General features: G+C 43.6%; 1 protein-coding gene across 4 annotated transcripts in view; it reads left to right on the forward strand.

Annotated features, from left to right (window-relative positions):
* Nucleotides 1–17,754, forward strand: part of SLC35F3 (solute carrier family 35 member F3) — a 159,163-nt gene that overhangs the window by 95,216 nt on the left and 46,193 nt on the right. Inside the window, exon 1 of one of the 4 annotated variants that reach the window (XM_068676189.1) lies at nt 11,765–12,068. The exons of the other annotated variants lie outside the window; for them this stretch is intronic. Coding sequence (XP_068532290.1) covers nt 11,993–12,068 — 76 coding nt within the window. The 5' untranslated portion in view covers nt 11,765–11,992. Of the gene's footprint in view, nt 1–11,764; nt 12,069–17,754 lie in introns of those variants that run through there. 4 annotated transcript variants of the gene reach the window in all.

A 17,754-nucleotide genomic window follows, 5' to 3' on the forward strand; every position in this document is an offset into this window, starting at 1 on the left:
TTTACAATGATCAAATAGCATGTCATTGTCTAGGTGTTGTCTTCACTGACAAATACTATCTGTTGGAGCAGGTGTATGATCCTCTGCAAGATAAAGAAAGCTTCTTTTTAAGCAAAGGGACTTAAACCAATAATCCTCCCACTTCATAGGATTTAGACAGCAATAAGACATTAACTGGCAGTTAGAATGGGTGAAGTTTAATGTAGGTGGTATAGATTGAATTAAGTGCAAACAGCTTATTTTCTTATCTTTTTATATATTATACACTGGCAGAGGGGAGAGAGAGGGTCAGAACTCCTAAAAATACATAGCATTAATTTAGATGAAGCAGTGAGTATTATTATTATTGTTTTATGTATGCTGAAACACAGAAATTAAGGGTGTCATATTCATGTAAATGTTAGAGCTGTGGTTTTGGGGATTTCTCTGCAGTATCTTCGCACTTACTGGAAAGAGACTGGCCTATGGCATCCACACATGGATCCTGTCCAGACAGCAAAAGCATTATTATCTTCTAAATTAATTTTCAAATGGTTCTTTACACTCCTCAAGTTACAAAACGGATACAAGCTATCTGTGAATATCTTTTTGGGTGTTATTTTGGATGGAGCTCTGATGTATATATCTAGGCTAAGCCAACTTGCACTCCCCTCCCAGAGTTCATTGAGTTACTATTTCATGTTATCCCTTTCAGAAGTCTTAATTGCACTAATGAGTTCTGTATGCTTCTGTGTGTCTCCTGCCTTTGGGTTGCTATCTTCTGCTGATGCCCTGTTTGGTTTGGCACATGCAGCAGTATCATTCAAAAAATGTCTGCCACAGATATGTCTTCAATGACCTTATTGTACAAACTGATTGTGTGAGTAGTTCTTAAATGCTGGGATGACAACAACTATTCTGAGCTCCTGGTCAGCAAAACAAAACGTCCTTCCTCCTGTTTGACTGGCACAAGCTTTTCTGAAACTGAGTCAGGTAGTGGTCTTAGCTTCTTGTAGATTTAAAGCTGTGTTTTGAGTCTTTCATTTGTCTCACACAAGCCTTCCAGGCATGATTTTGCTTCTCTCCCCACAACCTTCTTTGTTCATGCAGACAATCTGGACAAGAGCATAAGATAAGCTTTCCAATAGGCAGAAGACACCAAGAAAAAGCTTGTCAATTCTCATATACATGTATAATCTTGTGTCTTGGGGAGTATATATGTTTTTTCAATTAGCTTTTCCCAAGTTCCTTTAAATAGAATAGCTATGCCCTATACAGTGATTAAAGGCTTCAGTGAATAGGGCCTCAGAGGCCTTGGAACCTTCTAGTCACCTAGAAATTCATTTGCTTACTGATTTTCCCTTCTTTTCTTTATGTACGTCTTGTTGTTTTAATCTTCCCTTGAAAGTCAATCCTGGAGAAATGCCATTATTGGGGAAAAGACTGAGCAAACAGTGGGTCTTATATTTACTTCCGATGGAGCAGTGGTTTATTCCTAAAAATGCCTGAAAGATCCAGAGAGCCTGACTCTGTCTAGAGCTTTGTATTTTAGGTCTCCATATCAGTCCTTAGTTTGTTTAACATCTTGCATCAGGTATGCTAATATCCATGGCAGGTTTAAATTGATGCTGTACATTGAAGAGCTATTCATTTTCAATGAGTTACTACATGAAACATCTATAAGTTATTTGCAAGGTGTTTTGTATGTAGTTAATCTGTAAAAAATTGCTTGGCATCTGTGCTATTTATTTCCATTAGGTGGCACGGGATCTAGATTTATGTTTCAAAGCTTTGAGGAACTGAATGTTGCATTGCTGAAGGCTTTAGGCATCTATGGAAGAAATGCAGTTGATAAATATGTGCTGCTGCCTGAATTATTAGACATATCTGAATTACAAGGCCCCAGCCACATTTGCCTCCTGCCTGTAACTGCTAGAAAAGGTACTTGTGATTTTAATTACTTAAAGTAAAATTCAAGTGGTTTGTTAATATCAACAGAACCCTAGGACAGAATTATAGTAATGTTTTATATACAGTTTGAGGAACATCAGTGGAAATAATATGCAGGGCATAAATCTGCTTTCCTGCTGCTTCACGGTTCAGAGGAAATTTAACCTAAGGTTAAAACCTGAATCTGCTGGGAGTGGGAGAGGAAAGAGAAGCTCAAACAGCCACTTCTGGGAGAAGGTATCATTGCTTCAGATCTCAGGGGAATGATTCTGCCATCACTGCAGAGGCTGGAAGGGAGGGAGATGGCAGATCTTTTGCTCTCAGGTCCCTTGTCCTTCCATCACTCAGGCATCTATCCAGTTCCTAGTGAAGATCAGAGCATGTCTCATGCTACTGTAAATGAGACCAGAAGCTGATGTTCCCCTAACATTACACTAGCCAGGAGAGCCTCAGATCTCCTCACCAGCATCCTCCCCACTACTCCTGCTATCCATGTGCCACCCAGCAAACACACCTCTGGCCATATCGGACAGGTTTACTTTGTGTGATGGGGGGGTGCAAATCATCTGGATTCTCTGAAGAATTTCTCCTGGTGGCCATGGTGAAAGGATCAAGCTGCAGCCAAAGAATATGTTGGAAGGCTCTTTGCATAAGGATACATGTTAATGCCAAGCAATGCATTATAGGACAAGAAGCCTCCTTGTAATAGAAAGCTGTGCTTTTGGTAGGTTATAATTTCCTTCAGCTGAAAAGAACAGGATCCATTGAATTTCCATCCTCTGTCCCAGGCACACATGGTCTTTCTTGACAATAGGCAGGTACTTCATTTTCTTTTGAATTAGCCCAATATTCTTCTAATTTGTGATTCCAAGTGTGCTTTGTATTTTTCTTCTGATGCTTGTCTGAACTGTTTCCTGTCTGCATTAGTCTTATCATGTCTTTGGTAGTCCTCTCTTCCCTTATCTATCTTGGACATTTCTGCCTAAAGCTTTGCCCTCTTTTAGCTTTCCTATGGACTCATAGCTTATAGTGACCCTCCCTCCTTCTCATCTATCAGCTAATATTTTTAATTTGTCTCTTTTAAAATTTAGTTTCCTTTTCAGCTGCTTCATTGTTACCGTCCTATCAGCAATGACAGTTCCAGTGTTGAGCACACTGAAGCCAAGTTCCCATTAGTTCAAAAGAAAATCAACTGAGTCATGGGAATGTAAAACCATGTGCGTAATCTTATTACAGATATCCTTGGTACTGTTAATTAATGATCCAGATTCATTCCCCCAAAGTATTAACTAAATCCAGTCTTGAAGTTGAGGGATTAGTGATAAGCAGCAGCAGCAGGTCTTTATAGAGAGCTATCCTGTTATTGTGTAAAATACAGGGCTTACAGCATAGAATGACACATCTTCAATGCTTGCAGCTATTGTCTCGTAAGCACTAAACTTGAAATTTCTACTCCAGCATTTTTAAAAAGTCATGCTTGTTTTAACAAAATCTGTACAGATTTAGCAATTACTGGCTAGTGAGAAACAGCAAGAAACCATTTTACTTGCTTTCTTCTCCTATGCCCAAGGGAAAAACAGACAAGATCCACCAGTGGATATTCATGTCCCAAGGAAGACTGTAGAAATCCCTAGGTATTTATGAATACCTGGGATTGTTAAAAGAGGTACTTCTTGGTCTACAAAGTGCTGTTTTCACTCTAATTTTGAAAACTCAGTTTTAGTGTACAGCTTAAAGATTTAATTATTCTTGCACTAGTGATAAACAGCAATAACAATAGATTTACCCTATATGCTGCTAATAAATTTGTCCTCTTCATTAAGAAGGGGTGATAAATTATGAATAGCCAGGTTGCTAGGTGTGCTCCAGGAGTTTAGTAATGGTGATGCTTGGCTCTTCTCAGGGCTTTTCATCATAGTATCTCAAAAGCACATTAAGGAAGTAACTAAGTTATGTCCCTGGGTACTCATGAGTAACTTGTGGCAGAAACTTAACTCATGCCCTTTGTTATGGTAAATGCAGAGCCTGAAAGGGAGTAGGCGGATCTTGGTGCCACTGCTCTCAACACATAGCACAGCAGGTGCTTTTATACTTTGTAACATCCAGAGAGAACCATTTGTACCCCAGCATTCTCTACCATTTCCCAGAATCTCAGGGCAGGTATTCTTCAAGGAAACAAGCTCATATCACTTTCTCATCCTGTAGTATAATAGCCGGTGCCCAACTATATTAACATCTCCCTTAATAGCAGTTGAAAGAAGCAAGAGAAGCCCCCTTAGAAAGAGGGAAGTAACCAGTGGGCTCAAGAGGAAGCAATTAGCCTCTCCGGGAGTGGGAGACTAGAGTGATTAGGATTGCAGGGTAGGGAGGATATCATTACAAAGCACTTGGTGCTAAAAGGTTCATCCTGTATAATGTCTTTTAAATAAAATCTACACTTGAAGCAGGAACTCAGTGTGCCAAACTGAATGGTCTCTCTGAGGTCAATCAGCCCAGCTACTCACTCAAAACATTTCAGTTAAAGGTCCCAGGAAAATTAACTTGTTGCTTCTGTAGAGCCAACTTGCTGCCCTGCAGGACCTTGCTTGGAGCCCTGCAAGGACAGGCTTGGAAGATCTGACAAGAGGCTGTGCCTATGGCTTTATTTTTCAGCCTCATCTTGAATACTTCTGGACATAGCACTGATAGTGTGCACAGGCAGAATTTTAAAATCAGAGAGCAAAGGGTAGTGAGGCCTAAGATACCTTCAAAAATCCCATTACTAGCTATTAAGGGTTTTGACTGAAATGAACGATAATACCAAAAAAAAAAAAAAAAGCCAACAATTGAATGTTTTTTCCCGGTTGCCGATTGTCAGTGTAGCTTTATAAGTGGATGTGGCATTCAGTTCACATTGCAAGCTTTTTCGTGTTAGCACTGGGAAAAATTGACAAAGAAAAGGCATGAGGAGGAAGTGAAAGACAACTCAAAGAAAAAAAAAAAAAGAACAAAAGAATTGCTGACATAAAAAGTAAGAAGACAAAGTGCAGAGTATATGGAGAAGAATGGCAAGAAAGTTATTATTTAAAGTTTTAAAAATCAGTTTTCCTGATAAAAGGGCAACAATGGAATCTGTCTGAACCTGTTGTCTCATGCATCTTTGGATCTTGGCAGCAATTCTCTTCCTGGCAAATAACTGGCAAGTTACTTCTGTAAGCTGAAACTCTCTCCAGTCCATAGACCACTGGGAGTGCTTACATCCTACCTAATCATGTTTCAAGGAGCTGTCAGGCAAACAAATTTGACAGAGAGGCTATGAATTTCACTCCAGAGCACTGTCCGTAAAAAGGTGACTCAAAATACAGAATAGATTTGCTCAGAAGTGCCTTTACTTTTATTTTCTGAATGATCTTTGGATGACCTTTTTCATCTTATTTTTTGTTCTTTTCCTGCTTGGGAAGGGAATACTACGTGGGAAGGCAGTGCAAATTTCTTGTAAGTATTCAGGTGAGAAGGAGAAACAGATGTGATTCTGCCTTCAGCTCCCATGGCCTCTGTGTTTGAGACAAGGAGCTTATTTGCTTACTCAGCCTATTCTTAAAGAACATTTTCTTCGACGTAAGTTTGCTTCACAGATTGAACTTCTTTCTTTTCTTTTTTGTGCTAGAGTCTGAACCTCAGATTTTTTAATTCTGTTTTCATATATTCTAACTTCAGATTTTTGAACCTATTTGTTTTACAGTGCTTGAAGTGTGAGCGATGGCCAAACATTGTCTCCTGGCCTTTGCATCTTTACAGGAGGAGCCAGCTCCTCCTGAGCTGGGATGTAACAGCAGTAGGTTCAGCACAGCTGTTTCTGATGGTGGAAAACATGCACAACTACATTTAAATGCACTTCCCATCCAGTGTCTTATAAAGACAGCTAGCAAGAAGTGAAGTGGTAGTGAAGAATGTAGAGGTGATGCCCAGTTATTTGTAATTGTGTATGTATCCTAGATAATGAGAAGGTTCAGAAATAATTGTTATTGAATTGTTGATATTGATGGTATAATGATCTATTTTTTATGATTTGAGGTTAGAGAGGTCTCTTAGTTAGACAGCATCAAATACGGCTAGGCAAAAAAAAATTACCTGATAACCACTGGAGACTCATTAGAAAAAAAATACCAGGCTGAAAAGGTATGAGAACTCTGCTTTCTTGTCTTCAAACAAAACTACACAGGGAACTGCTAGCTTTGGGGAATCAACATTTGAAATGGCTAAAAAGTGACAAGAGACAGAAGGAGGGTTGGTGGTTGTCAGGAGCAGGTAGTGAAGAGCAGCTTCTACCAGGCAAAACTGTTTGAGCCTGCTGGAGTTTCCAGGGAATGACATGCTTTAAGAACACAAAGAGGCATTTGAAGTGTTTTACTGTTTTATTCCATTCTAGTTTCTGCTGTGTGCTCACCACTGGTATCAAGAAATGCTATATAGGTGAGTAGTCTGATCACTGGATTAATTACAGGTCACAGCTCCTAAAGGCAAACCTTGCTGGTACTGTGGGGATTGCTGAAAAATCACAGTTGTCACATGAGGGGTTATTCCTGAGCCACCTGGTCCAAAAGCGTGCATTTTGGCTAAACTGCAGCTGTACAGAGGCAAAAACACAGAGCATGTCAGCTGAAGGAGCTGGATGGGAATCATGGAAACGGATATGGGAATTTGTGTTGTATTCCTGGGCCTTTCACCTTTAAACACCTGCTGTTTGTCACAGGAGGCCCAATGTCCTTCAGAAAATGAACAGCCCCTGTCTTTTCTCCTGGATGTATATTTTTCAGGAAGAGTTGCCTTGGGGTAATAGCAATGCTCATTTCACCCATGTTGCTGAAGAAAATAAGGCTGAAACTGAGTGGCTCTGGGATCCCCTTGGCTACCAGCAGTTTGAAGCAGCTTGGCAAACATCCTTTTGTCTGATCCCCTTGTAAATGTAAGACTACATTCATGAAACTGCAGTCCCCTACCTGCCCGATGGCACTGCATTAATTTTTCTTTAAAATTCAAAGTAAAATAAAAATTCTCAAAGTGTTTCACTTTCACAACGAAGTTAAGACATAAATGTTTCTTGACAAAATCCTAATGCAAAAGTCTAAAAACTATTACTAAGTTATACAGCCCAGTGTTGAAACTCTGAGACTTAAACTAGCTTTTTTATTACATTTTGTGGAACCCACCAGGATTATTTGAAATGCAGCTGTTTTTTATGCACAAAACCAGGACAGTCTCTCAGAAAGTATTGGAAACAGTTAATATTTTATGAGATTTGGAAATAAAATTAATCAGCACTGTCTCCTCCTGTAGTGCTTACAGCAGTTATAAACAGAAGGGTGAAGAAAAAAAAATAAAAAACGAGGAAGATACTCTCATTAGGACTCCAAATCCATGTCTAGGAACTGTTGTATGTATGGTCATACATATAATCTGCAGCCTGTAAGAAGACCTCAGATTTGGCTTTGAAGAAAAAGTGTTTGGGTATATCGTTAGGTCAGAGGTTGGACTCAATGATCTTGAGGTCTCTTCCAACCTAGGCAATTCTATGATTCTATGATCAGTCTTTGTTCAATGTGGTCTGGTGCACACCTCTAGCCAGTCAGGCCTTCCTTCCTCTACTGTCTCATTCTGTGAATTGACGATATCATACCTAAAGTAACTGACCTGTTTTGGAATAGGGAAGGTTGGAAAGACATCATCGTTGCAGCCAGGCACATATTACAGAGAAAGACGTCTATGTGATTTTGACAGAAATTGGAATTTGCTTTGAGTGGATGATGGTTGTGAACGTAGACGATGTGCAAACAGCATACTGTGGCTGGTCACCAGACAGCATGTTGTAGATGCTTATTTCAAAATGATAGCAGGACAGCAAATGTCACTTCCAAAATAGCTATTATTTGAGTTGGAAAGGCGTGTTTAACATGTTTTTTTTCAGTCAGGAAATGAAAATGGTTTAGAAAGTTGTTAGACGGTAGCCAGACAAAACTAACACTGCATTCAAATAGCACAAGCTCCTCAGAAACAGACTAATAATTGTTTGCAGAGAATATTCAACAAATAACTTCAAATAAACAAGAGGAGAGGAGGATCTGTTCCTGGACAGCTTGTGGGCAGAGTAGGTGTCTAGCTTATATTCGTGCATATATTTGGCTCCTGGCAGATTAATGCCTTTTGGCATGAGATGTAGCCTGTTACAAAATTGGCTACACATGTACAAGTCCATACTCCATTTCCTTTAGGGTTGCCAGGCTCAACAGTGATTGCCCTCAGTGGCAAGGCAAGCATGTAAATTAATAAATGTCCTGTTAATGAGTACACTAAATAGGAAAATATCTGAACTGGAAAAATACCAACTGTACATGTTTTTCATGTTGGTTAATCAAATTAGCTAATAGGATAAAAGTCAAGGGTTATAATAGACATAACTGTGAGAATTTAGTTTTGTCTCAAGTATACCTTTCTACATCGATAAGAAGTCTTTCACAGAAGTAGTGATGTTACATGAACTTAAAAGCAGCATGATAGCTGGGTGCTAACCCCCCAGTTTGCAAGTTTATGTGTTAAAGAAAACAATCAAATGTAATATCTTAATCTAAACTTTCAGATAACTGATGGTATGTTTCAAAAGCAGCTCCATCAGACTTTACCACACAGAAGCCTGGCTGAGCAAATTCTAAGTATCCCATCCTGGATTTCTAGTCTGACTCTGCTTTTTTCACACGATTTTTTCATCCCAGCACTTGATTGGAATTGAAAGTCTGTGCTCTCCAGTTTTCAAGCTTTGAGTTTCCTCTCCAAATTTGTTAGCTGTCTGGAAGCCAAACATCCACCAGCTTCTCCCCTGTTGCTTCTTGAATGCTGGAGGGGTGTTTTAAGGAAAAATGCCATAAATTTGACTTGAAATGTTACCCTGAGTGCATTGGTTTTGCTTTGCTTATACTGTAAGGTGTTTACTATGAATTCAATGAAACGTAATCCAGCAGCAAATGTGTTAAGGCTTAGGGATGTGGGGAGGTTGCACTGCGATACAAGTTACAGAAAGTAACAAGCACGCTGCCAAACCCAGCTCTTAGTTTTAGAGCCCTTGGAATACAGTCCTCAGACGTACTATTCTTCATTAAATAAACACAACTTTTTGTTATTGTGGTATGTGGCTGATTTTTATGCACAGAGCAAGACAGGGGCTTAGCATGGATCTCTAAGTATTTGTGCCTGCAAGGGCAGCAAGAGAAATCAGAGACTGGTGGAGTTAAAATGCAGTGAGATCGAGGGTCAAGTACAGCCATATCAAACTGCGTTAACCCTAATTACCTGAGCTTGACACGCGTTGTCCAAATGATGTCCAAAAGCCAGCAAGCAGACAAATGTCCTGATCTGGAACCAGTGTTAGTTGGATGCTTGTTGTCCTCGGTTCCTCTGAAAGTTTCTCTGGGGAGATTAAACTGAGCATCAGGGAGAAGAGCCCTGAGCACTGTGGTTGTGCAAGGTGTCATCAGAGGGAGGAGGAGGATGGGAGTGTGGAAGGCTGAGGTGCCTCCTGGCTCTCGCAGCAGCAGCTGGCAGAGGTGCACCAGCCTCTCAAAGCAGCACGCTTGGACGCCACCATCACCTAAGCTAGCAGAGCTCCAGCCAGCCACAGAAGATGGTTGTTGCCAGGAAAGTCTTTGACATCTGGAGTTCTAGCCATAAATAAAACATTGCAAGCTTGAAACCTGTTAACAGCCCTGCAAATCCTGGAATAGTAAATACATGCGTGGTTGAGTTAGAATAATATGCTATCGAAAAAAAATAATAATAACTCACCTCCTTTTCATCATGATTCCTTATGTGAACAGTGCTGTCCTCCAAGTAAAATAATGTGCTTACCGTGTCTTGCCTATAAAAAATGAGAGCATAAACCTTGCAGAAAGGGAAGAGTGTAAGTGCCCAGCAACAAAGAAGGCTTTAAAATAAATAGCCTTTAATTCCTATAAATGTCCTGGTGATGACAACTTACAGACGGTAGAGAAGTCTGATTTTCCTCTGCCTGGCACAACCATTTGCCTGAAATTTGGATGTGAAATGCTGATTCAGTGGTTTCCTGCCTATAGCATGGGTTCAGATCATTGTGGGAGCTAAGCTCAGGGTGGAAGGAGGCACAGCTCATCTGGGTTCTGTTCCTCGTTGGTATCACTTGGTTAGCTCAGGCTGGGGAAGTTCCTTAAACTCAGTGGCTGCGTTTTACTCACCTGTGAATCTGAAGTTTCCTCTCAAAAGCAATGTAAAATGAATATTTTATACTGCACTTTCAAATCCTCATATACAAGGCACTAACATTGAGAAATATTTTATGGACAGAACCAGCCACGGTGAGATCTGCCTCTCTTCATGTAGCTTCTTTCAAAGATCAGAAACTGTTTGGACTCCTAGATGAAACAGTCCAGTGAAACAAGATGAACCCATGGTTCCCAACATGCCTGTGATCTGTAACATCACAGGAAAATCAATGGGTCAGATAATCCTACTAGGATAGCCTGGGAATAATCATGAAAGCCTTTTTTTTTTTTTTTTTTTTTTTTTCCATTTGTCTAAGCTGAGCTTTTGTGGTCTTCATGCTGAGCACACCAATAAACTTTCCTAAAGAATCCTGTGAAAGGAACCTACTAATTTTTTGACACAGCTCATCTCAAGGGCTGGTAGGAAACACAAAGCAGCCCCTTGGCTTCATCAGCCTACAGGTCACCAGATGGGACCTTTGCAAGCTAACAGGCTGGATTTGACCCCCAGGAAAGCCAGCCCCTTAAATACAAATAGCTGTCCAGCCTGCAGAGGGAAGATGGCATTTTCCCACCATTTGCTGACTGGTCTGTTGGGGCTGCGTTTCAATAGTGGCTATTTATATCATTAACAAATACTTTGGAGTGTTTGGGGAGTACTTCTGGCCGCCTAGGCTTGTTTGCAAAGTGCACTCCTGTTAATTTGACTAAACCTTAAGAACTGTGGAGTATTTGCATCTTGGTCTGCTAATAAATCTCATGGTTGAAACTGGTGAATGTGCTGAGTGGTTTCGTAGCCACAGTAGAATTCAGTAGGAGCCAAAAGGTGCTCAGCATCTTGCAAAACCTCATTTCAGGCTTATAGCTGTATAATTTTACTTATTTTTTAATGCTTCATTCCTAGCTTATAGCTGTATATTTTTTTTATTATTTATTTTGTGTTTCATACTCGTTCATTAGAATGTGTCCTCTGCCAGATCCACTGTATTAATTGATCTGCTAGTTAATACAGAAAAAGATTATCAAGAAGGGAAAGCCTGCGATAACTTGGTGTGGCATGCTTGGGGCTCTTAAAATCGTTTCTGAAAAAGAAACAAAACACCAGCACAGCAAGTTGCTCCATCCGAGCAGCATCCCGTTGTGAAATCTCCCATTTTATTGACCGTGTAAGCGCGGCGGTATTTCGTCTAATGCCTCCAGAGGAAGGCGGAGGGTACGTTTCTGCGAGTACCGGAGCGTTATCGATAAGGCGGCGGTGCGTGCTGCCGGGCACCGAGCCCGGCTCGGGGCTCCCCGAGGCCGCGGGAGCGATGAGCGGCCGCCCGGCTGCGAACCGGCACGGAGCGCCGGCGGGGCTCGGCCGTGCCGGGGAGCAGGGGGGGCGCAGCGGGGGCAGGTAGCGAGGAGGGGCTCGGAGGGCTCTCCCCGCGCCGGGGGGAGGCCGAGCGGGGTCCGCAGGGGGCCGGGAGCCCGTTCCGCAGCCGCCCGGGGAGGCTCCGCACTGCGCCCGGGGGCTCCGCCGCGCTCCCGCCCCGACCCGGGGGCGGCCCCGGGGGGCTCGGGGGGGGCCGCGCCGGTGACGTGGGGCTTGCGGCAGCCCCGAGCGGCAGCGGGCGAGCCCCAGCCCCAGCCCCAGCCCCAGCCCCAGCCCCGCCGCCCGGTGCTGCGGCAGAGGGCGGCGGGCCGGGAGCCGGCGGGCGGCCGCGGGGCCGTGCCGGGAGCGCCGCCCAGGAGGGCTCCGGCGGCGCCAGGATGTAGGCGCGGGGCGGCGGGGAGCTGCCGCCGGCGACGGGCTCGCCATGAAGAAGCACTCGGCCAGGGTGGCCCCGCTCAGCGCCTGCAACAGCCCCGTGCTCACCCTCACCAAAGTGGAAGGTAACGCGGGGGCTGCAAGGGGGGGGCCCCGGGTGCTCCCCGCGCTTGGCTCCCCTCCCGGCCCGTCCCGTCGGGGAGCGGGGAGCCGGCAGCGGCCAGCACCGGGCGAGCTGCTGCCCGCTGGCACCCCGGTGGGACGCGGGGGGACGTCGGGGGGAGGCCAGCCCCGCGGGAGGGACGGGGGAACCCCCCGAGAACCTGCCCTCGCCTCCCGTGCCCGGCCCTGCTGTGGGGCTGTGTGGGGGCTCTGCTGCCACAGTGGGCATCGGGAGCCCCTCCGGGACCGCGGGGAGCTCTGGAGACGTTCAGACGGGGAAAGGGGCTGGGTGCGATCAGGGGTCCCCCCAGAGAGCCCTGAGGCTCCGGGGGAGCAAGTGGGAGGCCTGGCTGGAGGAGCTGCGGTCGTGGGGAGAAAGAAGGCTGTGGGCTGTGTCCTAGAACTAGGCAGAGCTGCTGAGATGGACGGGGGAGAGCGGAGATTGGAGGAACTCAGAGGGTGCAGGTGAAGACGAGGAGTTCATCTGAAGGGTGCATAGGGAGCTGAGCTCCTCAAGGAAGGGCAAAGAGGAAGGCACTGGCTTGGGGGGACCCACTGGGGGATGCGGTGGTTGGTGGAGAGAATGGGGTTGGTGAGAGAGAAAGGTTGGCTCGGGAGCGGAGGGAGGCAGGTGGCGACAAGCAAGAGGCAAAGGAGGGGAAGAACGAAGCCAAAAGGGGAATGAGAGGACAGGAAGAGGTAAAATGTGAATGTGAGACTCCATGGAAAGTTCATGAAGACGGAGAAAAATAATAACGCTGAAAAACTGAGGGGGAAAAAAGATAGGAAAAGAAAAATGGTAGCAATATATCTGTGCAGAAGAAAGGGAAAATGCAGAAATGCCCAAGGAGGGGGACAGGAAATAAAATCACCAAGTGACGTGAAAAATGAGGAGTACCCGAAGGCTGTGATTCCTGTTCATGGAGAATACAGCTGTTGCATTCTCCCAGGATAAAAGCTGCTGTAGAGGTAGGAGAATGGATCTCAGTTTGCTGAGTGAAAGAAGCAGCCAGATTTTAATTATGCCATAATTATAATAAATAAAAGCCCTTGGAGTTAGCCCTGTGCCCACCAGACTGTTTCTCTCAAGGTCTGTATTGGAGGCTCCTCTGGGCAGTGAGCATGGCTTCCTTTCTTTTGGTGCACTGCACAAGCTTTGTGAATCATAAATAATAATAACCTACTGGGTTCCAGCTTTGAAATGTGGGTCATATTCTGTCTCTACCAGTTCAAATACAGTTTATTGCCTACCTTATATAGAAACAGAGGCAGAGCAATCTTCCCCTGTGCTGCAAAATTGAATCCTTTCAAGCACATCCATGTCCGCTGTGTGTACCAGCTCCCTGATACCGTACCACCGCCCACCAGGGACTTTGTTGACCTAGTTGGACTTTTCCTTCCTTAGTTCAGATTCTTCTTTCTGTTATCATCAATGGCAACATCTAAATTGCCCTGCTGGTGTATGATAGAGACCAGAGGTTGTCTAAAAGCAGGTAAGAGTTTCCTTTGCTGCTTGTTTCCTTTTAATGAAACAGACCGGCTTTGTTTGAGAGCTTCTCTTTCCAAATCAATTGACATTTCCTTTCAGACTAATATTGACTAATTTTGCCAGCTGGTGTTTAGAGCTGTATGAAAAGCCAGGATGTAGTTATAGACTGAAGTGAGACAGTGGGCGTACAGTGGACTGCTTTCTTCCCTCGGTCTGGCTGCTGTACCTCTGGCAAAGATTTGTCTTCCCAAAGTTTTCTTGTAGCCAACATCCCTTGCAAAGGCACAACCAACACTGCAAGCTCAAGACAGCAAAAACTTTGCTCTACTTCATAGGTAAGCTTATTTTCTTCCCCACCAACCATCACCAAAGCCTTTCAAGGATCTTTGGTGGAACCCCTGGAAATATGCTTCTGTATAGGATAGTTAGCCAAGAGGAGCCTTTCATTGATATGCATTGCCGTGAAGCCTTCCAGCATTCCCTTTATATTTTCTTGTCGGTGCAGTGGCTTCTTTACTTTAAAAGGAAGATAAGGACTTTGTGCGCCTTCAGAAGCGTGACTGCCATTTCAAATTATTTCAGAGATTGAATCATCAGTATGCACTGAGCCTGCTGTACCAGCACTTTTAAAGACAACTATCTACACGCATCACTCAGGCAGGCAGTAACCATACCATGTGTTTTGTGTGCCTGGTGCCATTGCGCACGCTTCATATTTTGAGAAATGTAGGCTCGGTGCCTGTTTTGTGCCTGTCTATCTTTCTGTCATTGTTTTTATCACCAGTTTCTATCCATACTGCATTTCTCTTGGACCAGCCAATTGCCTGATTTCACCCTCTTTGTATGTGAAAGTTCAGAGCACTTGGAGGACTGTCTTCCCTTCCGTGGGAAGGTAAATATCCATCCCTGCTCTGCATCTTGGGATCTTCCAGAGGCAGATGACATCAGCTTTCACAAGAAGCTCCAGGACAATCACCTTGCCAGAGGAAACCCATCCTTGGCTTAATTAGTCCGTACTTAGAGCTTGTTATTCTCAGGCTTCTGGCACCAACAAAGTAGTATCACAGCCTCCCCATATGGCACCTTTCCTATGCACTGTCATGAAAAGTGGCTGGTGGTATTCAAAGTTGCTTGTGACATGAATAATACCCCTTTGTTTTCAATTATTGCACATATATGTCTCAGTGTAGTAGCTGTGGAACTGGATTCCTCCACCTGCTCTTTTGGAGTAACTGCATCACGGGAGTTGCAGGGAATTTTTACAATTACAAATGGGAAGTGAATTTGGCCTTTAATGTATTTTGTGCCTGCGGGGAATTCATCACAAGTGTATCAACACTGTAATTACTTCAGTAATAAATCTTTTTGGCTTCTTTAGCAAGCCTAGGCTGAAGATCCCAACCACAGCAAAAACTTCCATGAGTGGCAGTATGCCTCCCTCAGCTATGTGATTCTTATTATCCTCATTTTGCAGATGGGGCAGACGAGAAACTGCAGAATGAAGCAGCTTATTTAAAAGCAAGCGGCACATCTTTTCACAGAACAGGGGAGAAAAGACCTACAACAGATAGAAACAGACCCCCTAAGCCCCGAATTTGTGTTCTGGCCACTGGAGGGCACCCCCAAGGTTGGATGTGGTCAGGGTGTGAGAGGACTTCTTTTACTGGTCGCTGATTTCCTGCATGTTCCTAATTAAACTTCCTTTTTGGGGGAAATAAGCTCAAATGCTGCATAAATACATCTCTGCATGAATACTGTGCCGCTGTTAGCAATGTTCTGCTGCTGTCATCTGAAGGTTTTGCTAATCAGACCGTGCTTGTTCATACTTTGGCTGAGCACTAGGACAGACCCCATGAAAACTGCACCCAGGAGTAGGCATTTGTAGAGCAAGAATTGTGCCCACTGGTCTTTTTTATGTGAGATATGTACATTACAAAACTATACAGTGCTCATGCAGTTCTAGAAAACAGAAGAAATGGGAGAGCAGGAAAGGCTGGTGAGTCAGTTGTTCAGCCAAGGCTGCTGGTTCGCCCGTGCTTCCCCACTGAAGTGGCCTTTGTGAGGAATGCATGCTGGCTTCTGTGTGGAGTAATTAATTTGCAAAATGTTTGCTTTTGTTCAGCCTGTCTTCTTGCACAGAAGACAAAAAATAGCTGATTGTTTGATATGGACATTCACAATCACGGCAGAAACCATAAAACCCATGCTTCATTTGTTCCAGGGCTGTGGTAGCAGCTTTCACTCACTCCTGGCTGGAGCTGGGACAAAATGAATGCTGTAGGGGTGAAGTTAATGGTAACAAAGGCAGGGGCTTTGCATACAGGTGTGAGAATGAATGGGGTGTGTAATTTGCCATTTGTCTGTTTCTCCATCATACCTGCCGCCATGCGCTGTTATCCCAGGGTAAAGTCAATGTAGCTTACTCCTCTGCTGGAAAGGGGGCACCCTATTTCACATTTACTGAGTGGTAAATGCACACAGACAATAATTACACTCTGGATTTAACCTGTGGCAACTTCTGCCCAATTTTCCTATTTCTTGCAGCATTTTCACCTAACACAACAGCCTATTTGAGCAGATACCCAAGATCGTGCTCCAAAGGAGTGAGGAGTTTCTTGTTTCATAACACCTGGCACCCTTCCCAAATGGTGCAGTGCTTTCCTAGTCTTTAAACAGTCTCAAAATGAGCCGCTCTTAGCTGTGCTAGGCTTACTCACTGGGGATTCCTGCCAGCTCATCTTTGATCGTGTCCCACTCATTGTTTTCTATACCATCTCGCCTGTGCATACTCATAATCTATAGGTTTAGAGGTGACTCATTGCTTCTGCACTGTATATCCCCTCCCCAAATGATACAAAAATAAAATGAATGTATGAGACCATTTTGATGTTACTGAACTAATGCTAGAGCAGGAGCTTTAATGCATCACGGAGCAGAAAGATAAGTTATTAAAGATTTATCCAAGCTTCCTTACTTTAGTGGCTGAAACGAGCCAATATGTAGACAATACAGACAAACAATATTTTCATTTACAGTGACAGAACTTAAGAATAACATCAACCATTGGATAATCTTCTGAGACTTTCTGTAGATCACAGACCATTACATTTCACCCACATATCCCTAAATGAAGCAAGGTGCATTTTCTTGTCATCTTGAATCAATTTAGGCATTTGCTTTCAAAAAGTAAGCAGATTACTAATCCATCTATTTAATCATAGATTTCTCTCATGAGAAGGTGGAAAAAAGGCTAGTAAAAAGAAATATTAAGTCACCAGAATGCATCATGCGTTGTCTCCTAATTTCATTTGATAGTATTTGTAGAAGAAAATTTCACCTCTCTTTTCAAATGGCCTACAATTGCAGATGGAAGAGTATGTAGCATAGAAGCAGTTCAGTATAAGAGCTAGGGAAAAGACCAGAAGCTCCACATGAAAGTCTACTGTCGCGTAATGTGTATTCCCTAGCCATTGCCTAGTTACAGGGCACATGAGTAGTATTTTTTACATTGTTCCTGTTTTAGCCCCTTATGCTCAGCACAGCACATCACCTGCATACTAGGTGGTTCCCTCATTGTGGCTGGAGTACCATCACCAACCTTTAATCCAAAGCCCAGTTACTCTTTGTTAATTATAAACTGTGAGATGTCACTGCAGACCTGGACAGCATCCTGCAGAAGCAGGAATTTGGTTGATAAGAGAGTAGATGAACTTTGTAATCATCACTGAGTTTTGCTGGCAGTCACTGCAGCATCAGATCAAAGGCAACAGGAAACAAGGTGTTCTTTGCGTTGCAGAGATGACCTGCTTTCAGGCAGAGATGCCCACCAAATGTGTTGGCACCGTGTACTGGAGAAGCCAGGCACCACCTCCAACATTGTCTGCCTGATTCCAGGAACTTAAATCCACTCTAATTTGTCATAATGCAGAGGAACCTTGCCTTGAAATTTTGAGAGTCTCACACAAGGCATAAATTTCTCCATGGGATCTAGTACCCTTTGGTTATACAAAAATTATACACTGACTTTTCTTGATGTAACAGGAATGGGTTTTGCTCATGTTCTGGCCATAGAACAAACTCCTCGAAGGAAAGACCCGTGAGTCCCATAAGCCTTGTAATTCAGTCATGGAGAATACAGAAGTGAGGAAATATGCTCTGGA

This window comes from Anas acuta, chromosome 3 (genome assembly GCF_963932015.1).
Source record: "Anas acuta chromosome 3, bAnaAcu1.1, whole genome shotgun sequence".
Taxonomy (NCBI): domain Eukaryota; kingdom Metazoa; phylum Chordata; class Aves; order Anseriformes; family Anatidae; genus Anas; species Anas acuta.